This window comes from Heptranchias perlo, chromosome 36 (assembly GCF_035084215.1).
Source record: "Heptranchias perlo isolate sHepPer1 chromosome 36, sHepPer1.hap1, whole genome shotgun sequence".
Taxonomy (NCBI): domain Eukaryota; kingdom Metazoa; phylum Chordata; class Chondrichthyes; order Hexanchiformes; family Hexanchidae; genus Heptranchias; species Heptranchias perlo.
The window spans coordinates 5,720,910-5,748,034 of record NC_090360.1 but is presented as its reverse complement, the minus strand read 5'-3'; the positions used below and the strand labels follow the sequence as shown (position 1 = coordinate 5,748,034).

Below are 27,125 nucleotides of genomic sequence, written 5' to 3'. Positions count from 1 at the left end.
GAAATATCTGAGCAAATATTTTTTAATGGGACAGTGCTAGGTTAAACACAGTGCCATCTTAGCAACCAACAATCACAGCTGTGCTCCAGAACCCAGTCTACCCATGAGCAATGCCGCAGAAGGTCCACTTTCTATTAATGTGTCCTGGTTAATATTTGTCCCTCAGCATCCTAAGGAAGGAGGAAGCCTCCGAAAGCTTGTGAATTTAAAATAAAATTGCTGGACTATAACTTGGTGTTGTAAAATTGTTTACAATTGTCAACCCCAGTCCATCACCGGCATCTCCACAACATCACTAAAAACAGGTTATCTGGTCTATCATATTGCTGTTGTGGGATCTTGCTGTGCGTAAATTGGCTGCCGTGTTTCCTACGTTACAACAGTGACTAAACATCGAAAGGTAAACATCATTGGCTGTAAAACGCTCTGGTACGTTCTGAGGTCATGAAGACCGCTGTGTAAATGCAAGTCTTTATGGTGTCCAGTGCTGCACCAGGCATTTACTTGCTGGGGTAAGTTTTCTGGGGTCCCATTTCACTGGAGAGCCCTCACATGAAGCAGGGAGCTTGTCTGAAAATGTACCCCATTGAGTTATCAAGGTAATTCATTTGACACCTCTCACTAACCGTCAGTGAGCTGAGGGGAATGTCTAGATTTGTATGTGGACAAAGTGGGAACTCAGCACTGGAGTGAGATGTGCACAGTTTGCCCGCCTGGCTACAAGAGATTGCATCAAAGAGTGAATCCATGAAGGGAAAAGGGAGTTAATCTCAACGTATGGAAAATCAGACGAGCAACAAGACGGGCTTCAGTGGCCCAAATACCCAATCTAGGTTCCCATCGCGCAAAGCTCGACACCAGGAGCACGTCCTTTGTCAGAGGGTAACGTGGCAGGCGTTAGGACCCAGCAGCTGCTGCCTGCAAACCTCTCCCAGAGCAGAATGTATTCTAAGCTTAGTCACATAGTGCAGGAAACACAAGACTTTGTTGTGCGTCTTGAGCCTCTCAGGGGGCCCTCGGCACAGGGCAGGATCAGAGAGAGAGAGAGAGAAAACAAGAAAAACAAGCTATGTGTGTCAGCGAGTTCAAACCACTCCTTATAAAATGAATCTCATTAAACTCTTTGTGAAAGCGGGTCTTTTGCATAACAGGCTGAAAAGAGCCATTTATTCAGTGGCTTAAGAAACCATCTATTATCCCAATATTCTGCATGCATATTATTAAAATACTATTCACAGCGGGGGTAGGATCTCGATTCTTCAGGGTCTCTATGGATCTCCCGCTGAAGTTACAGTGGATGATCGGGAGAATCACTGTGAAAATTCTGTCCTTAAAAGGAAGACTTGCATTTATATAGCGCCTTTCACAACCTCAATACGTCCCAAAGCTCTTTACAGTCACTGAAGTACTTTTTGAGGTGCAGTCACTGCTGTAATGTAGGAAATGCGGCAGCCAATGTGCGCACAGCAAGATCCCATAAACAGCAATGAGATAAATGAGCAGATAATTTGTTTTAGCGATGTTGGTTGAGGGATAAATATTGGACAGGGCACCGGGGAGAATCCCCCTGCTATTTTTAGAAATAGTGCCATGGGATCTTTTATGTCGACCTGAGACGGCACCTCCGACAGTGCAGCACTCCCTCAGTACTGCACTGGGGGTGACAGCTTAGATCATGTGCTCAAGCCTCTGGATTCGGGATTAAATACATGTCCTTCTGACTCAGAGGCGAGGGTGCTCCCCTCTGATGTAGTTTAGGCAGTATGAACGCAGGGAGCTGGAGAATAAACCTCACTGCCCCACGATCCAAACTACAGAATGGACAGATATAATTGTGAACACGACAGAGTGTGAGGGCCACATTTCAATGGCTATTTCTTCTTATTTCTTTGCAGTTCTAGTAGTGATTACGTAAAGAGTTGTAAGAGGTTTGGTACAGGATGGAAGTTGCACTACTGGATCCCCAGATTCCACAGTATAAAAGGCTTAGTATGAGATAATAGCCACATTACTGTATCTCTGCGTGCCAGGATGTGACATTTGAGGCTTTGCATGTAACTGAGCTCAAAGCAGCTCCCACAAATTATGGTATTTTCGTGTGCTGCGTGTGAGATGTGTGTTGCTTGCTCAATGATTCCTCTATCTGCAGGAGCAGTGATGCTGCCAGTTCCCGCAATGAATTGGCAGGCTCTTATTTCCAATGTGGCCAGGTACAGCATTAGTCACTCATTAAAATACCCATCTGTAAATCAGGAATTGCAATGACTTTACTCAACAAAGACCAGGGCTCTGGGGGATGAGCAGGGGGAGTGGGACTAATTGGGTAGCTCTTTCAAAGAGCCGGCACAGGCACAATGGGCCGAATGGCCTCCTTCTGTGCTGTACGATTCTATGAAAGAGCTCACACACATGAAAACGACAGTGAGGCACATTCCAACCTGTTCTTTTCACCAGTTCCCAGGGTTGCCTGTTCAGTTGGATATAAATGATCCCTCTGCACAGTTTAAAGAAGAGCAGGGGATTCCCCTGGTGCCCTAGCCAGCCTTTATCCCCAACCAACACCATCAAAAACAGATCAACAGATCATTTATCTCATTGCTGTTTGTGGGACCTTGCCTCAGAATGGACAATGATTGCCGGCCTTGCCAGCGATGCCCACATTCCAAGAATGAAAAAAAATTGTCTTCATGGCATTTGTTGAGGGAAGAATGTTGCCGAGGAATACAGGAGAATTCCTCACCCTTCTTCAAATAGCGTCACAGGAGCTTTTAACTTCCACTTGCACGAGCAAAGTGGGCCTCGCATTAACATCTGGCACAAAGACAGCTCCTCCGACAGTGCAGCACTCCCTCGGTACTGCACTGGAGTGTCAGCCTGGATTATACAGAGCCTCAACAGCTGGACTGAAGCAGCAGGTGTGTTATGATTGGATCTTCACCTTTGATAACCAGTTCTTTACCCAAACACACGGAACAGCCATGGGGACCAAATTTGCACCCCAATACGCCAACATTTTCATGCACAAGTTCGAGCAGAACTTCTTCACTTCACAGGACCTCCAACCAATGCTATACACCAGATACATTGATGACATTTTCTTTCTATGGACCCACGGTGAAGAATCACTAAAGAGACTACACGATAACATCAACAAGTTCCATCCCACCATCAAGCTCACCATGGACTACTCCTCAGAATCAGTTTCTTTCTTGGACACACGAATCTCCATCAAAGACGGGCACCTCAGCACCTCACTCTACCGCAAGCCCACGGACAACCTCACGATGCTTCACTTTTCCAGCTTCCACCCTAACCACGTCAAAGAGGCCATCCCCTATGGACAGGCCCTGCGAATACACAGGGTATGCTCAGACGAGGAGGAACGCGATGGACACCTACAGACTCTGAAAGACGCCCTGGTAAGAACGGGATATGACGCTCGGCTCATTGATCGACAGTTCCGACGGGCCACAGCGAAAAATCACATAGACCTCCTCAGAAGACTAACACGGGACGCAACCAACAGAGTACCCTTCGTCGTCCAGTACTTCCCCGGAGCGGAGAAACTACGCCATGTTCTCCGCAGCCTTCAACATGTCATCAATGACGACAAACACCTCGCTATGGCCTTCCCCACACCTCCACTACTCGCCTTTAAACAGCCACGCAACCTCAAACAGACCATCGTTCGCAGCAAATTACCCAGCTTTCAGGAGAACAGCGTCCACGACACCACACAACCCTGCCACGGTAACCTCTGCAAGACATGCCAGATCATCGACACAGATACCACCATCACACGAGAGGACACCACCCACCAGGTGCACGGTTCATACTCCTGTGACTCGGCCAACGTTGTCTACCTCATACGCTGCAGGAAAGGATGCCCCAGAGCATGGTACATTGGCGAGACCATGCAGACACTGCGACAACGGATGAACGGACACCGCGCAACAATCGCCAGACAGGAGGGTTCCCTCCCAGTCGGGGAACACTTCAGCAGTCAGGGACATTCAGCCACCGATCTTCGGGTAAGCGTTCTCCAAGGCGGCCTTCGAGACACACGACAATGCAAAATCGTCGAGCAGAAATTGATAGCAAAGTTCCGCACCCATGAGGACGGCCTCAACCGGGATCTTGGGTTCATGTCACGCTACACGTTACCCCACCAGCGAACAAAAGCTATCTGTTTTTAATATAATGGGTCATTTGCTGGCTTTCTCTGCCTTCCGGATGTTTCTGCCTCTCTCTCTCTCTGTTTTTTTTTCCTGTTTGTTTTTTTGTTGAATGTGTATTCGGGGGTTCTGTAGGTGACACCTCTCTGTCTGAACACGGTGATTGCCTTGGCAACGGGCAGTTGCAGGGGCAGTCTGTAAACACCATGTATTGTTCTGTGATGTATAAATGCGTAGGCTTCAAGGAGCTCCTGACATTTACCTGAGGAAGGAGGAAGCCTCCGAAAGCTTGTAGATTTCAAATAAAAATTGTTGGACTATAACTTGGTGTTGTAAAATTGTTTATGATTGGATGTGTAAGGGTAAATTTAGTAAGGCAAGGCTCCCAGCCGGAAAATTGGGAGCACCACGAAATGAGCAGATCTAGTCTCACACCCGATTCTCGTCGTGTCTCTGCTGCTGTCTGGGGGTTGACTGCAGGAGATGATTTAAAGGGCTGGTTTAGCAGCCCCCTGCTTCTTGCTGTCAGTATAGTTGCTTGGGAAATGCTAGTGTTTCAGCACCAGAGTTTCTGCAGGACAAGGGTGAAGGGGAGACGGCCATTAGAAATTAAACACTGAAAGCATGTTATGTCCAAATAAGGAGAGAAACTAGCCTTTAAAATTCACTGAACTAGCCAGGGAAGAGGCTGAAGGAGATTGGAGAGTGATAGTACTGACCATATCCAATCACTGTGGAGCAGCAATCAATAAAGCAACAGAATGCTGAGCTACAATGCCAAATCAGCAGAGTACAATAACAACAACCTGCATTTATATAGCGCCTTTAACGTAGTAAAACGCCCCAAGGTTCACAGGAGAGATCATCAAACAAAATTTGGCACCGAGCCACATAAGGAGACATTAGGACAGGTGACCAAAAGCTTGGTCAAAAAGGTAGGTTTTAAGGGGTGACTTAAGGGAGGAGAGAGAGGTAGAGAGGCGGAGAGGTTTAGGGAGGGAATTCCAGAGCTTAGGGCCTAGGCAGCTGAAGGCACGGCCTAGGCAGCTGAAGGCACGGCCGCCAGTGGTGGAGCGAAGAAAATCGGGGATGTGCAAGAAGCAAAAATTAGAGGAGCGCAGAGATCTCGGAGGGTTGTAGGGCTGGAGGAGGTTACAGAGATAGGGAGGGGCGAGGCTATGGAGGGATTTGAAAACAAGGATGAGAATTTTAAAACCGAGGGGTTGCCAGACTGGTTCATGTCTGAGGCCATCATGCTAAAACTGTATAGAGCTCTGGTCAAGCCGCACCTTGATTATTGGGCTCAGTTCCGATCACTGAGGCACAGGGGAAGCATGCTGGTGTTGGAGGCAGTACAGAGAAGGGATACAATACCAGTCCTTCATTTCAGAGGATTAAATGTTGAGGATAGGCTAGAAAAACCCAGATGGTTCAGACTTCAAAGGAGGCAAATGATAAGGGACCTTATAGAGGTGTATAAGACAGTAAGCAGAATGGAAAATGCTAATTCAGAGCACTATTTCAAGCTAAAACATCTCTGCAAGACAAGGAGAAAAGGTACAAACTGATAAAGGACAAGTTTAGGACTGATGCCGGAAACACTTCTTCACCCCAAAGCCTCTCTACCAAGGCAAAAGTCAGGAGGGCGATAGAAAGAAAGAAATTGCATTTATATAGCGCCTTTCCCATCCTTTACAGCCAATGAAGTACTTTTCAAAGTGTTGTCACTGTTGTAATGTAGGAAACAAGGCAGCCAAATAATGACCAGATAATCTGTTTTAATGATGTTGGTTGAGGGATAAATATTGGCCAGGACACCGGGGAGAACTCCCCCTGCTCTTCTTCAAAATAGTGCCTTGGGATCTTTTACACCCAGTTGAGAGGGCAGACAGGACCTCGGTTTAATTCATCTGAAAGACAGCACAGCACTCCCTCAGTACTGGCACTGGAGTTTCAGTCGGGATTATGTACTCAAGTCTCTGGAGTGGGACTTGAACCTGCAATCTATCCGTCTTCAGAGGCAAGACTGCTAACCCCCTGAGCCAACACTGCCATCTTATGCCATGACACTCTGTGTGAAACGCTTTGAGACGTTTCTGAGCGAGGCGGTGATGCACAATATAAAATCATGTCCTTCTTTCTTATTGCAGCACTTAAATGGTTAAAGTGCTTCGAACCAGTTCATCTGCTTAGTGCAGAGCAGGACATTCTGTGTTTACAGTGGGTGGATTCAATTCAGTTTTCCGTCATCTGGATCCTGATTGAATGAGCTCGCTCAGCATTTTCACTCACCTCTGACCCCCCAGCTGGTTCACCAAGTTCAGGGGCCTGGGTGGTGTTGAATTACTCGGCTGTTTGCATGTGTTGTGGTTGCTTTGAGCCAGAAAGTGACAAGGGAGCTGCTGCAAGCCTGCTCATGTCAACCTGTCATTCCCTGTGTATCGGCTTCCAGCCAGTGGGACATGCGCAGCAGTTGGTAACAGTAAAGATAGCCGTGGCTCAGTGATAGCATTCTCAGTCTCTAAGTTATGAAGGTAGTGGGTTTAAGTCCCACTCCAGAGACCTGAGTAAATAATCTAGGCTCACACTCCAATGCAGTACTGAGGGATGCCTTTGTTACCTCTAGACTCAACTATTCCAATGCTCTCCTGGCCGGCCTCCCACCTTGCACCCTCCATAAACTTGAGCTCATCCAAAACTCTACTGCCCGTATCCTAACTCGCACCAAGTTTGTTCACCTATCACCCCCGTGCTCACTGACCTACATTGGCTCCCGGTCAGGAACGCCTTGATTTTAAAATTCTCATCCTTGTTTTCAAATCCCTCCATGGCCTCGCCCCCTCCCTATCTCTGTAACCTCCTCCAGCTCTACAACCCTCCGAGATCTCTGCGCTCCTCCGATTACGGCCTCTTGCGCATCCCCGATTTTCCTCACTGCACCATTGGCGGCCGTGCCTTCAGCTGCCTGGGCCCTAAGCTCTGGAATTCCCTCCCTAAACCTCTCCGCCTCTCTCTCCTCCTTTAAGACACTCCTTAAAACCTACTCCTTTGACCAAGTTTTTGGTCACCTGCCCTTATATCTCCTTATGTGGCTCGGTGTCAAATTTTGTTTGATAATCACTCCTGTGACGCGCCTTGGGATGTTAAAGGCGCTATATAAATGCAAGCTGTTGTTTTTTGTTGTTGTTGTTGTCGTCTACAAATCTGCTGTCTGGTTCAGGCAGGCGGCTAAAGCAAAGTTATCGTATGCTCTGCTCGCAGTCGGGTCTCTGTATTGGAAGAGTAAAAGGATCTCGTGGAATCTAAAGATTACTCCAAAGAAGTATTGTGATCCCAGTTGAAATCAAAAACAAGCAATGATACAATAACACCTGATAGGCAGGATGAAGTCTTTAAACAAGTCAGGACAGTGGGAAGTCAGAAAATCCACAAATGTGATGAGATTTTGCCCCTCAGCAAACAACCTGAGTGTTCAAGTAATTTATTTTTCTTGCATTAGAAGAGTGACTACACTTCAAAAGTACTTCATTAGCTGTAAAGCACTTTGGGACAACAATAATTTGCATTTATACAGCGCCTTTAATGTAGTAAAACATCCCAAAGTACGTCACGGGGGCATAATCAGACAAAAATTTGACACTGAGCCACTTAAGGAGATATTAGGACAGATGGCCAAAAGCTTGGTCAAAGAGGGAGGTTTTAAGGACGGTTCTAAAGGAGGAGAGAGAGGCGGAGGGGTTTAGGAAGGGAATTTCAGAGCTTAGGGCCTAGACTGTTGAAGGCAGGGCCGCCAATGGTGGGGTGAAGGAAGTGGGAGATGGTCAAGAGGCCAGAGTTGGTGGAACGCGGAGTTCTTGGATGGTTGTAGGGCTGGAGGAGGTTACGGAGATAAGTGGGGGGAGGGGGGGCGAGGCCATGGAAGGATTTGAATACGAGGATGGGAATGTTAAAATGGAGGAATTAGGGCACCAAGAGCCAATGTACGTCAGCGAGCACATGGGTGATGGATGTCCTGAGATTGTGAAAGGCTCTCTATAAACACAAGCTCTTTCTTTTCTTGAGTAAGTGATTAATCCAAGGGATCATGTGCAATCGACTGCTAACACAATCCAGCTGAATTTCTTAAGCGTTTAGCTCCTGTGTCTATAGGAAGTGAAGTTCTGCAGCCTTGCATAATACACTTGTGTTGACATCCACAATCTGATACTGCACAGTGACTAATGCCACTGATGTCACAGACAGGCCACGGAAACCACAATGTGCGTGTTACGTAGGTTCTGCTGTCTCCTTTACAGTAACAAAGAAGGCCGCAGAGAGGTAATTTGCTGTGAGTCAGCTGGGACTCAGTATTGGCACTCTCGCCTGAGCCAGAAAGTCATGGCTGCAAGTCCCAATCCAGGGACCTGAGCACAAAATCCAGGCTGACACTTCAGTGCAGTGCTGCACGGTTGGAGGTGCCATCTTTTGGATGAGATGTTAAACTGAGGCCCCATCTGCCCTCTGAGGTGGACGTAATATATCCCATGGCATTATTCAAAGAAGAGCAAGGGAGATCTCTCTGGTATCCTGGGCCAATATCTATCCCTCAACCAACATCATTAAAACAAATTATCTGGTCATTTATCTCATAGCCATTTGTGGGATCTTGCTGTGCGTAAATTGGCTGCCACGTTTGCCAACAAAACAGTGACTACACTTCAAAAGTACTTCATTGACTGTAAAGCACTTTGGGATGTTCTGAATGTGACACGTGCTATATAAATCAATCTTTCTTTCCCATTTGATGTGCCTCTGAGTCAGTCGCCCTCCCTGTCTGAGTGAGAGGACAGGCTGGAACCAGTTCGGGGGAATTTTCTAGTGTTGTTTTGTAGAAAGATTTTGCATTTATATCCCATTGTTCAATTATTTTTCAAGAGCAGCGACTGTTGTTAGGTAGGGAAACAGTAGGTTCATTTACCAGAATGTCCCACACACACAGCATTGGGGTAAACAACCAGTTGATCTGATTTTTGCTGATGTTACAAAATCCCATCACTGCCCTCCCTGGTCACTTACCATCTGGAGATATTTACCATCAAACACTGGGCCCAACTAAAGCCTGCAAATCTGGCAGCAGGTCACTAGACCCCTCTGCAAAAGCAGACCCCATTTTGGCTCAGTGGTAGTGCTCTCACACCAAAGGCAGAAGGTTGTGGATTCAAGCCCCATTCCAGACACTTGAGCACAAAATCCAGGCTGACACTCCCGTGCAGTACCGAGGGAGCGCTGCCGTCTTTTGGATGAGACATTAAACCGTCTGCCCTCTCAGGTGGATGTCTCTCATTTAGAGAAGAGCAGGGGAGTTCTCCCCGGTGTCCTGGCCAATATTTATCCCTCGACCAACATCACTAAAAACAGATTATCTGGTCATTATCACATCGCTGTTTGTGGGATCTGGCTGTGCGCAGATTGGCTGCCGCGTTTCCTCCATTACAACAGTGACTACACTTTGAAAAGTGCTTCATTGGCTGTAAAGTGCTTTGGGACGTCCTGAGATCGTGAAAGACGCGATAGAAATGCAAGTCTTTCTTTTCTTTTATTTCAGGAGCAAATGCTTCTGTTCCCTGGTCGCCTTTTAGAGGCAATGAAACAAGGACAGAAAGTCTTGTATTTATACAGCACTCTACCACTTCTCTCAGAAACATCTTCAAGCTCTTTTCAATGAATTGCTTTGAAGCGCAGCGACAGTTTATATGTTGGCTAGCATGGCAGCCATTTTAGAACGAACAGATCTCAGAAGCAGCAATGAGATAAATCACCAGTTAATGTTTTTTTTTTGTGTGGTGGTGCTGGTTGAGGGGGTGTAGAGTGTTTGACAGGACTCCAGGAAGAATCCTCGCTCTTGTTAGGATAGTACCTTGGGGTCTTTATAGCTGTTTTAATTCAGATTCTGGGAGAACTTTGGTAAGCCAGTTCCTAGTGTTAAATCTGGCTTTTATACCGGTGACAGAATTGTAAGACCTGCACAAAAAAAGGATTCTGCTGTCAGCATAAGGGTTCCCGATGTATTGGTTTAACCGCTGGGAACCTGCGCATGGTAATCCAATCTAAAAGTGCTTTTCTAACATGCACCTGAGCCAGACCCAGTACAGACCTCAGTTTAACATTTCATCTGAAGGAAGGCACCTCTGACACAGCAGCACTCCCTCGGTACTACCACACGTTTTCTATGTTACAACAGCGACTACACTTCAAAAGTACTTGGCTGTAAAGCACTTTGGGATGTGAGGTTGTAAAAGGCGCTATATAAATGCAAATTCTTTCTTTTACTGCAGCAGATAAGAGAGAGTGAGATTCAGAGAAAAAGAGACACATAAATGGTTAATAGTGGGAGATGATTATCTCCTGTGCTAATCAGAAACTAAACCACGGGTGGAAAGTTATTTTTTTAATTAAACCAGCCAAACAAGAAGGAACAAATGTTAAATATGACCATTTATCATGTGTATTTTAAAAAACACCTTCAGTTTACAAACACCCGAGAGCTGTTTTTCATGCTTGAACTTAATGCAAAGTGGAGCCTCCTTTAATTGTTAAAATATTGGTCTGTAAGATCAATGAATGCAAAAACACTCCAATTAAATATGCTTCTTTAAGTTTTCGTATATCAAAGCGCTCCTGCACTGAGCAAAACAGGCTGTTCGTGCTCTTCTCAGGTGTTGCTGGCTCCAAAGGATGTGGTTTTAAGTTGCAAAAATACTGTATAAGCATGCTCAAATTGCACACTCCATCGCACCCGGGTCCTAGTGGCATCCAGTTCGAGCAGTAGTACCAGTTGACTCAATTGTGGCACTTCGTTTGTTGCTAAAAATGCTTTTATTTATATATTTATGTTAAGCTCCAGAGTACTTTTTCCTCCCAATTTTCTTCCCCATTCTCTTCAAAAGGTTCCCGCCACAAACTCCGTTCCCTAGCCACTGACTCCATCCCTCTCCCTGGCCACTGTCTGAGGCTGAACCAGACTATTTGCAGCCTTTGTGTCCTATTTGACCCTGAGATGAGCTTCTGACCCCATATCCACTCCATGACCGAGACTTCCTACTTCCACCTCTGTAATATCGCCTATCTCTGCCCCTGCCTCAGCTCATCTGCTGCTGAAACCCACATCCATGCCTTTGTTATCTCTAGACTTGACTATTCCAAAACTCTCCTGGCCGGCCTCCCATCTTCCACCCTCCATAAACTTGAGCTCATCCAAAACTCTGCTGCCTGTATCCTGACTCACACCAAGTCCCGTTCACCCATCACTCCTGTGCTCGCTGACCTACATTGGCTCCCGGTCCGGCATTTTGAAATTCTCATCCGTGTCTTCAAATCCCTGCATGGCCTCGCCCCTCCCTATCTCTGTAACCTCCTCCACCCCTACAACCCTCCAAGATTTCAAGATTTCTACGCTCCTCCAATTCTGGCCTCTTGCGCAAAGGCCATCAATTGGTGGGATGGATATAGAGGAGCAAATTTGCAGGGAAATTACAGAGGTGTGCAAGAACTATAGAGTAGTGATAATGAGGGACTTCAACTATCCTATTATGGACAGGGATAGTAATGGTGCAAAGGGCAAAGAGGGGGAGGAATTTCTGGTGTGCTCAGGAGAACTTTCTTGATCAGTATGTTTCCGGCCCAACGAGGAAGGAGGCATTGCTGGATCTGGTTCTGCGGAATGAGGTGGGTCAAGTGGAGCAAGTGTCAGTGGGGAAGCATTTAAAGAACAGTGATCATTGTATCATAAGGTTTAGATTAGTTATGGAAAGGGACAAGGAGCAATCTAGAGTAAATTTCAGTGGGTTGGGACTCTAGATTGGGACTCTACTCATTGGAGTTCAGAAGAATGAGAGGCGATCTTATTGAAACATGTAAGATTTTGAAGGGGCTTGATCGGGTGGATGCGGTAAGGATGTTCCTAAGGATGGGTGAAACTAGAACTAGGGGGCATAATCTTAGAATAAGGGGCTGCTCTTTCAAAACTGAGATGAGGAGAAACTTCTTCACTCAGAGGGTGGTGGGTCTGTGGAATTTGCTGCCCCAGGAAGCTGTGGAAGCTACATCATTAAATAAATTTAAAACAGAAATAGACAGTTTCCTAGAAGTAAAGGGAATTAGGGGTTACTGGGAGCGGGCAGGAAATTGGACATGAATTTAGATTTGAGGTTAGGATCAGATCAGCCATGATCTTATTGAATGGCGGAGCAGGCTCGAGGGGCCGATTGGCCTACTCCTGCTCCTATTTCTTATGTTCTTATGTTCTTATGAGAACGGATCTGCCCGGGTAAATTGGAATCAAAGATTGATAGTCAAAACTATAATCGAACAATGGACGGGCTTTAAAGAGAAGATGGTTCGGTTACAGTCTAGTACATTCCCACGAGGGGGAAAGCCAGAGCTCCCTGGATGATGAAAGAGAGTAAGATGAAGCAAAAAAGGGGGGGGGGGGCGTATGACAGATATCAGGTTGGTAATACAAGTGAGAATCAGGCTGAATATAGAAAGTACAGAGGAGAAGTGAAAAGGGAAATAAGAGGGGCAAAGAGAGAGAATGAGAATAGAATGGCAACTAACATAAAAGGGAATCCAAAAGTCTTCTATAGGTATATAAATAGTAAACTGGTAGTAAGAGGAGAGGTGGGGCCGGTTAGGGACCAAAAAGGAGATCTACAAATGAAGGCAGAGGGCATGGTTGAGGTACTAAATGAATACTTTGCATCTGTCTTTACCAAGGAAGAAGATGCTGCCAAATTCACAGTCAAAGAGGAGGTAGTTGAGATACTGAATGGGCTGAAAATTGATAAAGAGGAGGTACTAGAAAGGCTGGCACTACTTAAAGTAGATAAGTCACCCGGTCCAGATGGGATACATCCTAGGTTGCTGAGGGAAGTAAGGGTGGAAGTTGCAGAAGTGCTGGCCATAATCTTCCAAACATCTTTAGATATGGGGATGGTGCCAGAGGACTGGAGAATTGCAAATGTTACACCTTTGATCAAAGAAGGCTGTAAGGATAAACCCAGCAACTACAGGCCAGTCAGTTTAACCTCGGTGGTGGGAAAGCTTTTAGAAACAATAATCCGGGACAAAATTAATAGTCACTTGGACAAGTGTGGATTAATAAAGGAAAGACAGCACAGATTTGTTAAAGGAAAATCATGTTTAACTAACTTAATTGAGTTTTTTGATGAGTTAACAGAGAGGGTTGATGAGGACAATGCAGTTGATGTGGTGTATATGGACTTTCAAAAGGCGTTTGATAAAGTGCCGCATAATAGGCTTGTCGGCAAAATTGAAGCCCATGGAATAATAGGGGCAGTGGCAGCATGGATACGAAATTGGCTAAGTGACAGGAAATAGAGAGCAGTAGTGAACAGTTGTTTTTCGGATTGGAGGAAGGTAAACAGTGGTGTTCCCCAGGGGTCATACTGGGACCACTGCTTTTTTTTGATATATATTAATGATTTGGACTTGGGTGTACAGGGCACAATTTCAAAATTTGCAGATGACACAAAATTTGGAAGTGTCTTAAACAGTGAGGAGGATAGTGATAGACTTTAAGAGGACATAGACAGGCTGGTGGAATGGACATATGGCAGATGAAATTTAACACAGAGAAGTGCAAAGTGATACATTTTGGCAGGAAGAACAAGGAGAGGCAATATAAATGGTACAATTCGAAAGGGGGTGCAGGAACAGAGACACCTGAGGGTATATGTGCACAAATCTTTGAAGGTGGCAGGACAGGTTGAGAAAGTGGTAAAAAAAAGCATATGGGATCCTGGGCTTTATAAATAGAGGCATTGAGTACAAAAGCTAGGAAGTCATGATGAACTTTTAAAAAACACTGGTTCGGCCACAACTGGAGTATTAAAAAGTGGAGTATTGTGTCCAGTTCTGGGCGCCGCACTTTAGGAAAGATGTGAAGGCCTTAGAGAGGGTGCAGAAGAGATTTACTAGAATGATTCCAGAGATGAGGGATTTTAGTTACGTGGATAGACTGGAGAAGCTGGGGTTGTTCTCCTTGGAACAGAGACGGTTGAGAGGAGATTTGATAGAGGTATTCAAAATCATGAAGGGTCTGGACAGAATAGATAGAGAGAAACTGTTCCCATTGGCTGAAGGGTCAAGAACCAGAGGACATAGATTTAAGGTGATTGGCAAAAGAACCAACGATGACATGAGGAAAAACCTTTTTACGCAGCGAGTGGTTAGGATCTGGAATGCACTGCCTGAGGGAGTGGTGGAGGCAGATTCAATCATGGCCTTCAAAAGGGAACTGGATAACTACCTGAAAGGGAAAAAATTGCAGGGCTACTGGGATGGGGCGGGGGAGTGGGACTAACTGGATTGCTCTTGAATAGAGCTGGCACAGACTCGATGGGCCGAATGGCCTCCTTCCATGCTGTAACCTTTTTATGATTCTAACTGCATCTAGGGAAGCCTGCTGGAGAAATATTGTAAACAATTTTACAACACCAAGTTATAGTCCAGCATTGGAGATGCCGGTGATGGACTGGGGTTGACAATTGTAAACAATTTTACAACACCAAGTTATAGTCCAGCATTGGAGATGCCGGTGATGGACTGGGGTTGACAATTGTAAACAATTTTACAACACCAAGTTATAGTCCAATGCTGGACTATAACTTGGTGTTGTAAAATTGTTTACAATTGTCAACCCCAGTCCATCACCGGCATCTCCAAATCGAGAAATATTCAGACAGAACGACTCAGTGTGGATTCAGAGAAACGTTTGACTCTGTAGCCACGGATCTCTAGTCTCCGGCCGGCACTAGGACCCTATGGCTTACTTTTTGCCGTTTTGGTACGTAATCGACACATTCACAGCTCCAGCCTCCCTCCCCCCACTTATCTTTCGATGGGGGAAGGGGAGAAAAGCACCTTTGAACTTATTCAATGCAACTTCTCAGGGACAAAGAGAGCAATTCAAACACTACCAGGCTCACAGACAATCGAATCCCTTTAAGGAACAATGGTGAAAATGACTTGTGAACGTGAATTAAATCAAAGCATTACCTAGGAAACTGCCAGCAAATGTAGAACAGTGAGAATGCAGAGAATATGCTGCATTTAGACTATGCTGCAAAGCACCGTAATCAGTACTGTGTCCCTATGATTATGTATAATACTATATAAAGACTTGGATTTATATAATGCCCTTATCACATCTCTTAGGGAGCATTCACACTACATTGGCATCATGGCCATGCTTTCAGCTGCCTCGGCAATAAACTCTGGAATTCCCTCATTAAACCCCGATTTCCTCCTTTAAGACGCTCCTTAAAACCTTTTTGACCAAGCTTTTGGCCACTTGTTCCAATATCTCTTTATGTGACTGGTTGTCAAATTTCGCCTGATTACGCTCCTGTGAAGCGCCTTGGGACATTTTACTACGTTAAAGGCGCTATATAAATGCAAGTTGTTATGAATTGGGTTCACCCCCCCCCCCCCAACCCCCAATACTGGGGTATAGGAGTAAGCACCTGACCTGATATTGCCATGAAGATGAGTGAGAGTCCGTGCATAATGAAGTTTCACTCCACTTTGCTGCGGAAACCTATTCGGTGCAGACTCTAAACTTGTAGTGTGAATAAACTATTAGAAACATCTTACATACATTATATTAGGTGTCAGCTGTGGCTTAGTGGTAGATTGTTCTCGCCTCTGAGTCACAAGGCTGTGGGTTCAAGTCCCACTCCAGAGACTTGACCACAAAATCTAGACTGATGCTCCGCGGAGTGCAGTACTGAGGGAGTGCTGAACTGTCCGAGGTACCGTCTTTCAGATGCGATGTTAAACCGAGGCCCCGTCTGCCCTCTCAAGTGGGTGTAAAAGAACCTATGGTGCTATTTGGAAGATATAAATAAAATAGTTTCTCTATAAATATAGAGTACGTATAATAGAAATCAGAATGCATGTCCCTTTCCAGTCTGAAACTAAATAGTAATGAATGATCATCCAGCCTTGCTACCTGATCTGATTTGATGCAAATCTTGGAATGTTGACACCTTTGCTTCATTGACAGTTTCTCTCCGTTTGCATCCAGAGCCAGATTGGCTCCCGAATCCAGATTTACATATCACACAGACACTTACAGTTGTACTGTGCAACCTGAAACTAATGAAAAAAAATTGTTGATCCTGATTTATCTGCTGCAGATTTATAATCTACCTTGATTTCATGTAAAATGTATCAGTAGTATTGTAGCAAATGTGTCAATAGTGTTTGTCTAAATGTTTATCACAGCCCATCCAATATGGGTTGGATACAAAAAGTTATTTTTTTTACGGAACATCTGATGGGTATCTGTTTACTGCAACAAATTCTTTAACTCGACAACAATTTTGAGCAGTCCCAATGTTGTCCCTTCATCAGGTTTGCTACCATGTGTTGTTACAGATCAATTTACTACAACTTGCTGTGGTCCAAGGATTTAGACATTTTCTAATTATGAACCATATTAAGCCTCTTTAAAGTTTCATATTAGTTAATACAGCAGATACAGATCAAGTAGCTTCCCCCATCTCAGATATTTTACCGCTTAATCTATTTGCTTTAAAAGCATTTACTGGAAACATTTTAAACCCTACCCTCTATGCTATTTTTTTGAGCCAGAAGTCATTTTTGTTAGATGATAATGTGCTGCAGATAAAGCATTTGTCAGAACCCAGATATGTTTTAATTAGAATCCTAACAATAACATCTCTTTACTGGTTTTAAGAAGTCCAGCTTGTTTGCATAGATCTTAGAATAAATTTAAGAAACAGTCCTTTCAGGCTGGTGAGTTTATTTACTTGTCGAACTACATATAAGTAAATATATACTATGTATATGCCTGGATTAATTATCCAGAGAATGTGAACTGGTTGAGGGGGTCTGGAATGAGAGATTTCGGACTGAGAACAAGAGAAACTTCTTTACACAGGGGATTGTGAGGCTGTGAATACACGGCCAGAGTTAGTGATTGAAGCAGAGACCACGTCAGCATTGAAGAAGAGGTTAGATAGGTGGTTGAAGGAAAGGGGAATAAAGGGATATGGCACATGGGATTAGGACTACTGCTTGTGTGCAAGATAAACACCAACAGAAACAGGATGGGCCAAATGTTGTAATTACTATGTAATGATCTAGCCTGACATTCACAGCAGTTCCGAGGGAGTGCTGCATTATCCTAGGTGACATCCTTTGGATGAGATTCCCAAATCCTTGCCAATCTTTTTTGCAATTCCATGTTTGAATCTCTCCAATCAGATTTCCACCCCTGCCACAGCACCGAAATGGTCCTAACCAAAGTCACAAATTATATCCTTTGCGACTGTGTCTGTGGTTCATTCTCTCTCCTCGACCTCTCTGCAGCCTTTGACATGGTCGACCACACAATCCTCCTCCAACACTTCTCTTCCATTGTCTAGCTCAGTAGGACTAATCTTGATTGGTTCCACTCTTACCTATCCAATCACAGCCAGAGCATTCCCAGCAATGGCTTCCCTTCCTGTCCCCACACCATTCTCTTTGGAGTCCCCCAAGGATCTAGGCCCTCTCCTCTTCCTCATCTACATGCTTCCCCCTGAAGACATGGATCAGCTTCCACATGTAGGCTGACAACACCCAGCTCTACCTCTCCACCACCTCTCTTGGCCCCTTCCACTGCCCCTGTGTTGACAGCCTGCTTGTCCGACATCCAGTTCTGGAATAGCCACAATTTTCTACACTTTAACTTTGGGAAGACTGAAACCATCATCCTGTGCACCCCCTCACAAACACAGCTCCCTCACCATCGATCCCTCCCTGGCCACTGTCTCAGGCTGAACCAGACTACATCGAGTTACATGGAGTCCACTGCACAGAAAGAGGCCATTCGGCCCAAATGGTCTATGCCAGCGTTTATGCTCCACGAGACTATTTGCAACCTTGGCATCCTATTTAACCCTGAGCTGAGCTACCAACCCCATATCATCTCCTTCACAAAGACCACCTACTTCCATCTTCATAACATTGCTCCTGCCAAAGGCCATGTGCTGCTGAAACTCTCAACCATGCTTTTGTCACCTCCAGGCTCGAGTATTCCACTGTTCTCCTGGCCAGCCTCCCATCCTCCACTCTCCATAAATTTCAGCTCATCGAAAACTCTGCTGCCCATATCCCGCTCAGCTACCACTCATGTCCTCACTGACCTACATTGGCTCCTGGTCCCTCAATACCTCTTCATATTTAAATCCCTTTATTGGCTCATCCTGCTCTATCTCTGTATCCTCCTTCAGCCCAACAATCTCCACCCCCCCCCCCCCCAAACTCTCTGTTCCTTCCACTCAGGCCTTTTGTGCATCTCCCCTCCCTTTGATCCACCAATGGCGGTTATGCCTTCAGACGCCTAGACCCTACACTCTAGAATTCCTTGCCTAAGTCCTTCCACCTCCCTCTCTTCCTTAAAACCCATCTCTTTGATCAATCTTTTTGTCAGCCCATGGACTATCTCCTTCTTTGGCTTTACATTCGCAAAACCCTGATTACACCTCTGTGAAGTACCTTACGGCATTTTTCCACATTAAAGGTGCGATATAATTGCATGTTGTTGTTAAGATGATAAACTGAGGTCCCATCTGTCTGTTCCTGGGTCGGATAGATGTTAAAGATCCTATGGCACTATTGGAAGAGCAGGGAATTCTCCCTTTTGGCCAAAATTCCTTCCTCAACTAACTCCAACAAAAACAGATTTAACTAGTCATTCATTTCATTCCTGTCTGTGGGATTGTGCATAATGACTTGTCATCTTTGTCTCCATAACACTCACTGTGCTGCAAACCAAATCATTGCACCAAGTACTTTGAGATGCTACTGAGAGATTTGATTTACTAGTAAAAGTAAGTTTCATGATTTGCAGCGTTTCTAAACTGATTTTAAAATGCAACTCAGTTGCAAATCCTATTAGATCGTGGAGACTGGTGGCATTTTTCCTTTCTTTACGTGCAAACAATAAAAAAGCAAAATCTAAAAACTGCAAATCAACGTTTTCCCCTCCCTCCCCCCCGCACATCTGTTTCGCATCAGTTTGACATTTACCATGCAGATTACGTTTCGAAGGTTTCTGTAACCACCCCCCCAAGGGAGAGCATACTGTACTGAGCTGGCCTGATAAATGACGTGCCGAACACAACCCTTCCCTCGCTGGCGCGGTGCCAGGGACTTTGTTCCCCAGACTCTCTCTCCTTCACACAAGCTGTTTTCTACACCGCTGGCGCCCAGCCCAGAACAAACTGCATTAAAAAAAAAACCCCCACTGCAGATGCTGGAAATTTGAAACAAAAGGCACAAAATAATACTGAAGCCGCTCAGGCAGCACCTGTGGGGAAAGGAAAAGTTCCACCTCAAAAGTTAACTTCTGTCTCTTTCTTTCTCCACACATGCGCTCTGACCCAGTTCACCTTTTCTCTTTTTGTTCTGGGACAAATTGTCCCGGGACACAGGCTCCACTGCGCAGGCGCCAGTGGTGGGCGGGGCCCAAGCCGGCCCTGGAACGTGGTGAACGTGCGCCGCGCGCTGATTGGCTGGGTCGCCGGCCCGTGTAGCGAACCGCCGCCCATACACGGCGCGCTGCTCCTTATATGGCGGATTGGGCGTGGCCGCGGGGAGGGGGCGTGGTCACACGCGGTTCCATATAAAGCGGGGGAGTGGGCGGGCGGGATACTGTTACATTTTTGACGCTCCGATTCGGGATCAGGAGCCGGGCTATCGGGGGGCGCCTCCACCGGTCACCGCTTTCCCCATTCATCCGGCCCTCGGCCCGTCTAGTCGTCTTCTTTCCCACCCCCCCCCGCTCCGAGAGACGATGTGCCACGGACGCGCTGTGGCTCCTCCGCCCCCTCTGCCTCCCTCTTCCTGGGTCAAGCTGCTGCAGAGAATCGCCGATCTGACCGGCAACTCCCCGCACCAACAGCTACCCCCGGCCCCGCTCGATCAGAAACCGGCGGAGACTGAGCCTGGCCTGGCGGTGGACGCTGACAGCGGTAAGTGTAGCCGAGGCCGCGATTGAAGGGCTCCCCGCTGTATGTCGCGGTAGCGGCGGGTGGGGAATGTAACATCACTGGATGTCATTCCCCAATGGGCTGAGTTGCATTCCCAAACCTCACTGTATTCCCTTTAAATTCTTCCTGTTCTATTCATTCTACTTTTTAATATCCTGTTGATTACATTCCCCCCATTGCTTTTGAGTTCTGATGTCTTTAATGCCTTTTCTGTTTGGTGTATCGATCTTGTTTAGCGTTAATTTCATGTTCATTTCCCTCTCGCTTTGATTCCTGATCTAATTCCCCCGTTTCGTTCATCAATTGTACTTTGATTTCCATTCCCGTTCACTAGTTCCATAATACTTTAATGTGTCTTTGTTTAGTGTTTCCTATTGCTTTGAATCACGATCTGGTTTTAATGCCTTTCTCTGCCCCCCCTCTCCCCTTCTCTTTATTCCAGATTACGGGAGCTTGGAAACAGACAGTGACCGAGACTCTGTTGTCGACGACCCCTTTGAGGAGCTCCTGTGCGCCGATGTGATGCAGCTGATCGAGCAGAGCCTGACCGAGGCCAAGCACGGTGCCCTTCGCTGCTTCAAGCTGCTCATCCCGGACCAGCTGACTGCCCAGGTGGCCGACGAGTTGCTGCGGCTGGCCGCCAGCGAACCTTGCGGGCTGCGGGGCGCGGTCCTACACCTGAACGTGCAGGACCATAAGGTGTGTAAGGACGTGGATCGGATCGCGGTGGACAGCAGCCTGCCGCCCACCTTCGAGCTCACCTTGGTCCTGAGATTGGAAGCGGGATTTTGGCCCAAAATCCAGGACCTCTTGACTTCAGGCCCCTCGTTCACACCGGGGTACAGCCAAGCACTTAGACTCAGCCCTAGGTTCAGAATCATTAAGAGAAAATTGTACAGCTCCACTGAGGTCATCGTTGAGGAATGTTGAAGAGATGGGGCAGGTGGACACTCTGGAGCTGCGACATGCCAAGAGCAACTGAAAAAAAGTCTCACCTGGGCTGACCAGATTTGATCCCAGGAAAAGACATTCATTCATTAAACCAGCCCAGCACTTTAGGGTAATGGGTGGGACATTGCACACAGGTTGCCTTTTATTGAACCAGAACAGTAAGTGCAGTGTTAACCAGTATGGCGCTAGTCCTGTACTGTACAGAGGCTATATGTTATCTCTTGCAGTCAGAACGTTTGTTAGACATGGTGCTAACTTGTGTGATCACAAGTCAATGTCCCTAACTGGGGACAGTGGGGCTGCAGGGCAGCCTACAATAAAGACTCAAATTGATTTGCATATAAATTCCTATAACTTTTTTAATACTTTGGTGCTGTTCTATAGTTTGTACACTTTAAATAAAGAACCTATCTTGGAACTTGCTGTTTGTTTTATCACTTAAGATGGCATTGCTCTGAATAATCGTGTTGACATCTCATCAAGTTCTAGGGAAAAACTCACAGGCTTCCTTGCTAATACTTCAAAGCATATGACTTAACTTTCATACGTAAACCTGCTCAAGGGGCTGGACATTTGGTTCAGATTAAGAATTGCATCAGCCCAGGCCATGTCCGACTGATAGTAGTGCACGTGTATGCTGCAGGGTCCTAGTGCTTATGGCTCGGGTGTTTGAAATTTCATTTTCATTCAGATTGTTTTTTAATATCTTCCCCTCAATGTAGGGGACAGACTAGAGAAATTTAACCTGTTGCTTGCTGGTGTCTTAGTGACTTGACAAGATTTGGATATTAACAGAAGTTAACCACCCTCCAGACCTTAAAAAAAAACTCTTCAGGCCTCAGCAGGTGAGCATATTGCTTGCCTTGGCCCAACCCTCATAATGCACTGATCAAGGGGTATGGGGAGAGAGCAGGAATATTCTATTGAGATAGAGGATCAGCCATGGTCATATTGAATAGCGGAGCAGGCTCGAATTGCCTACTCCTGCTCCTATTTTCTATGTTTCTATAATCCTGCCCCGAGTTAAAGTCAAGGCCATGATCCCTGGTCTATGCTGGGTAAGAATGGAATGGACTCACTGTGATGTTCTCCACTGTTAAAAGAGCTTGCAAACTCTGCTAAGGTGCCCAGATTAAGAATGCCTTTTTTTTTGAGGTGCTGGATAACTGCCCCAGCAAGAATTGGTGTGGTCGGACAGCAGCCTGCGATTGGAAAACCCCCAAAGTAATGGGCACAGCCTGGGTACTGATTAAACCAAGGGACATAAAATAAAACTGCAGTTGCTGGCTTGTGTACAGTTCTTTGGCTGATGGGCTGCCTTTAAGTACAAACTGCCCAACCTGCCTTGTTCTAGACTAGTTTGTGGCCACGCCTTCAGCTGTTTAAGCCCTAAACACTAGAATTCCCTCCCTAGACCTCTCGCTCCTTTTAAGACGCTCCTTAAAACCTACCTCTTTGACCAAGCTTTTGGTCACCTGTCCTAAAATCTCCTTACCTGGCTCGGTGTCAAATTTTGTTTGATAATAGCTCCTGTGAAGCGTCTTGAGACTATGGTTGCCAACTCTGGGTGAACATATTCCTGGAGGTTTCATCACATGCCTCCAACTAACCTGCCCCAGTCAAACAGCCATTTTTAAAATTATTCAATATTTTTGTAACTAATAAAATTGAAAAATACGCACTTTTTAATGCCGCTATGATATTTTCTCCCGAGTGTTGCTCCCAGCAGTGTCCTGGAGATTAATCTTTAATTCCTGGGGGACAGGGTTGGTGACCCTACTTGGGATGTTTTACAATGTTAAAGGCGCTATATAAATGCAAGTTGTTGTTGTTGTGGAGACCCGCTGTCTGGTGGTTCTTGTGAAGCGTTTCCTGCCTTCACTTCAGGCTGGCATCTGATTGAGAACAGCACTCAGTGGAAAGGAGACCTTCCCCAGACCAGAACAATGTAAAAGCAACAGGTGAAACTACAGCCACCTAGAGGCCACTTCCAGGTGTGAAAGGCTGTCTATAGAAGGGCTAGTGAATTCAGCATTAAAATATCTGCCTTTTCCTCCACAGAGAACAGTACAAATACCTCCATTACCTTTATATTGAGCATAGGCAGACATTTTTGCATGTAGTCTAGAGTCCATCACAACAACAACAACTTGCATTTATATAGCACCTTTAACGTATTAAAACGTCCCAAGGCGCTTCACAGGAGCGATTATCAAACAAAAATTGACATCGAGCCACATAAGGAGATATTAGGTCAGATGACCAGAAGCTTGGTCAAAGAGGCAGGTGGGTTTAGAGAGGGAATTCCAGAGCTTAGGACCTGGCAGCTGAAGGCACGGCCGCCAATGGTGGAGCGATTAAAATTGGGGACGCACAAGAGACCAGAATTGGAGGAGCGCAGAGACCTCGGAGGGTTGTAGGGCTTGAGGGGGTTACAGAGATAGGGAGGGGGCGAGGCCATGGAGGGATTTGAAAACAAAGATGAGAATTTTAAAACTGAGGCATTGCTGGACTGGGAGCCAATGAAGAACAGCGAGCACAGGGGTGATGGGTGAACGGGACTCGGTGCGAGTTGGGATAAAGGCAGCAGAGTTTTGGATGAGCTCAAGTTTATGGAGGGTGGAAGATGGGAGGCCGGTCAGGAGAGCATTGGAATAATCACTTCAAAAAAGATCTCATTACGTGTTGCCTGTTTAATTTTATGAAGTTACTAATACATTCTAACCTTTTCCCAGATCATTAACCTGTAATAGAAGACTGGTGCTCATTCATAAACCTGCATCTGGCCAATCCAGTCTCTTTTGAGTATAAAGTCTTGAACTGCATTATAAAAGTAAAACCCACTGTTCAGAGTTTATGGCAACTTTCATTTCTAAAGTGCCTTTAATGTAAAATGATCCGAAGCAGTTTGGAAAGATGCTATATAGCATCCACTGAGCAGGATTGCGGTGTGTAGCTCAGCTATACAGACTCTGCTTGCAGTTAAGAGTGCACCTCGATCGTAGCTCTAGGGTAGGGAAGGGAAATCAGCCACAATGCCTGCTCCTGATGCAGTGACCACACCCTCTACTGGAACATGTGTGTATGTGTACATCAAGTGGGCACGGCATCAGGCTTGGTTGTGAGGTCATCATCATGTGAATAGCCCACCAACACCTGTCCTAATATCTCCTTGTGTGGCTCGGTGTCAAATTTTTTTTTTGATAATCGTTCCTGTGAAGAGCCTTGGGGAGATTTACTACATTAAAGGCGCTATATAAATGCAATTTGCTGTTGTTTTTGTCTAGATTCCCATTTTAAGAATGGCCACTTAGGTGAGTTTGTCGAGGGCAAGGGAAGAGAATGGTTAAAAAGAAATGAATAGCTGGGCTCCCATTGGATGCAATAACCATACAGTGGTTGCAACCAAAGCAGCAAAATTACAACTACCTTATGCTGCTCCTCAAATATCATGTCCAATAGTTCCCATGATTTGTGCAAACATAAGCAGATAAATAATACAGCTGAGAGCTTGGACAGTATTAACAGTGCATTGAACTAACTGAAGATTAACATGTTGCTGCATGTAGTAATGTCAGACCATATGATATGTTATCAAAGGAGGGAAGTGAATCATTGGTTCAAGCCTTGTTGCAGTTGTAAGTCTGGGGATCATCTAATTGGTTAGTTCGGGTCTCCTGACAATGTCGTTTCTGGGGGCAAAGGTGATTGGTGACAGACTTTGTTAAAAATGAACCAGCTGTTTTGAAACACTGCGTTCTGCTATGCCCAAATAAGGGACTAAACTATGAGCTTCCCTGATGTGAGTGGGTAAAGGTAGTGCTTGCTGAATCACCTAGTGATACAGACCAGAATCCATAGCTTGAAATGCCACTGCTCCAGATCGAGATTAACTAACTCAGCACGGACTAGGGCCTGAACCCAGGGTCTTGTACTCTGTGTAGCTCAGTATCACAGCACATGGTGCATTTACCTATCACCCCTGGGAGCCAAGGATAGGGTTCCTGGGACATTGGATTTCTTTGAAATGTTTCAAAAATAAATTGAACATCAAATCAAACTTCTGGCTATGAGATCCAAACGCATTTTTGGAGGAATTACATCTGCTTCTGATAATTTAACGTTGTTTTCCTAATACCAAAAAAAATAATAATCCAATAATTTGAATTGCGTAATGTAAATAACACAGCAAAGTGAGAATTTGATGCAAAAAAAACTTGAATTACTGGATAATTTGAATTAAGCAACTTTGAACTAAGAGTAAACTATTTTCCCCTTATCCCACACTAGCGAAGACTTACATTTATTTAGCACTACTTCACATCCCTTGGCAACACCTCAAAGTATAATAACTTTGAAGTGCAGCCATTTTGTGCACAGTAAGATCCCAGATGCAACAATAAGATGAGCAACAAGTTAATCTGTTTTTGATGGTGCTCAATTGAGGGAGAAATAATACAGCTGGGAGCTTGGACAGTAATAATAGTGCAGTGGACTAACTGAAGATTAAACTGAAGCTGCATGTAATGACGTTATGGACCATATGACATCTTATTTGCTGCTATTGGCAGAACTCCCTGCACTTGTTAAAAAAGTGCCGTGATTTCCACTTGAACCTGCAGAACAGGTAGACAAATCTCGGTTTAGCATCTCATCCAAAAGACAGTGCAACACTCACTCAGTATTGCACTGGGGTGTCAGCCTGGATTATGTCGTGGAAGGAACCGAACATCTGATTCAGAGATGAGAGCACCACCAACTGAACCAAGCTGTAACTATCCGTGGCCAAGAAGTCAGTCTGCTTCCAATTATTGCCATTTGGAGTTGGTGATGGCAGCTGTGGCTGACTCTTCCTGTGTGGAATCAGCTGGCCTGTGCTCAGCTCCTCACCACAATGACAATGTACTACGAAACCATGGGCACAGACCCTGGAACTACTGCTCCCCGTACAGCTTCTTGGAGCTCTGACTTGCTGTGCAGCCCGATTTATAAAAAATGGTTGAAAACCACTCTTTTCAAATTTTGTTCAGTCATTTTTTTTCCCCCATTCCCAGAACAGAACCCTGTGAAGACCCGCGACCCACTTCCAACCACTCTGAGACTTAACTTCTAATGTCAGAAGTGGGGTTGTTCACTGATGATCGCATGGTGTTCAGCTCTACCTGCAATTCCTCAGATAATGAAGCAGTCCGTGCCCGCATACAGCAAGACCTGGACAACATCCAGGCTTGGGCTGGTAAGTGGCAAGTAACATTTGCACCGCACAAGTGCCAGGCAATGACCATCTCCAACAAGAGAGAGCCTAACCACTTTCTCTTGACATTCACCAGCATTACCATCGCCGAATCCCCCACCATCAACATCCTGGGGGTCATCATTGACTATAAACTCAACTGGACCAGCCACATAAATGCTGTGGCTACTACAGCAGGTCAGATGCTGGGTATTCTGCAGCAAGTGGCTCACCTCCTGACTCCCCAAAGCCTTTCCACCACCTACAAGGCACAAGTCAGTTGTGCGATGGAATACTCTTCACTTGCCTGGACGGGTGCAGCTACAACAACACTCAAGAAGCTCGACAGCATCCAGGACTTCATTCATTGGCCTAAGAAATATCCACTCTCTCTACCACCGGTGCACCATGGCTGCAGTGCATCTACAGGATGCACTGCAGCAAGTCGCCAAGACTTTTTCAGCAGCACCTCCCAAACCTGCGACCTCCACCACCTAGAAAGACAAGGGCAGCAGGTGCATCACCTCCAAGCTCCCCTCCAAGTCACACACCATCCTGACTTGGAAATATATCGCCGTTCCTTCAGCGTCACAAAGTCAAAATCCTGGAACTCCCTACCTAACAGCATTGTGTGAGTATCTTCACCACATGGACTGCAGTGTTTAAGAAGGCGGCTCACCACTACCTTCTCAAGGGCAAAAA

At 45.7% G+C, this 27,125-nt stretch overlaps 1 protein-coding gene across 1 annotated transcript; it reads left to right on the top strand.

Moving 5' to 3' along the window:
• The first annotated feature begins 19,913 nt into the window (after positions 1 to 19,913).
• Positions 19,914 to 21,608, top strand: ddit4 (DNA-damage-inducible transcript 4). Its single transcript, XM_067972350.1, has 2 exons — positions 19,914 to 20,221; positions 20,682 to 21,608. Exons 1-2 carry the CDS (start codon positions 20,044 to 20,046, stop codon positions 21,167 to 21,169), a joined length of 666 nt encoding a protein of 221 aa, XP_067828451.1. The 5' UTR covers positions 19,914 to 20,043; the 3' UTR covers positions 21,170 to 21,608.
• The last annotated feature ends 5,517 nt before the right edge of the window (positions 21,609 to 27,125 follow it).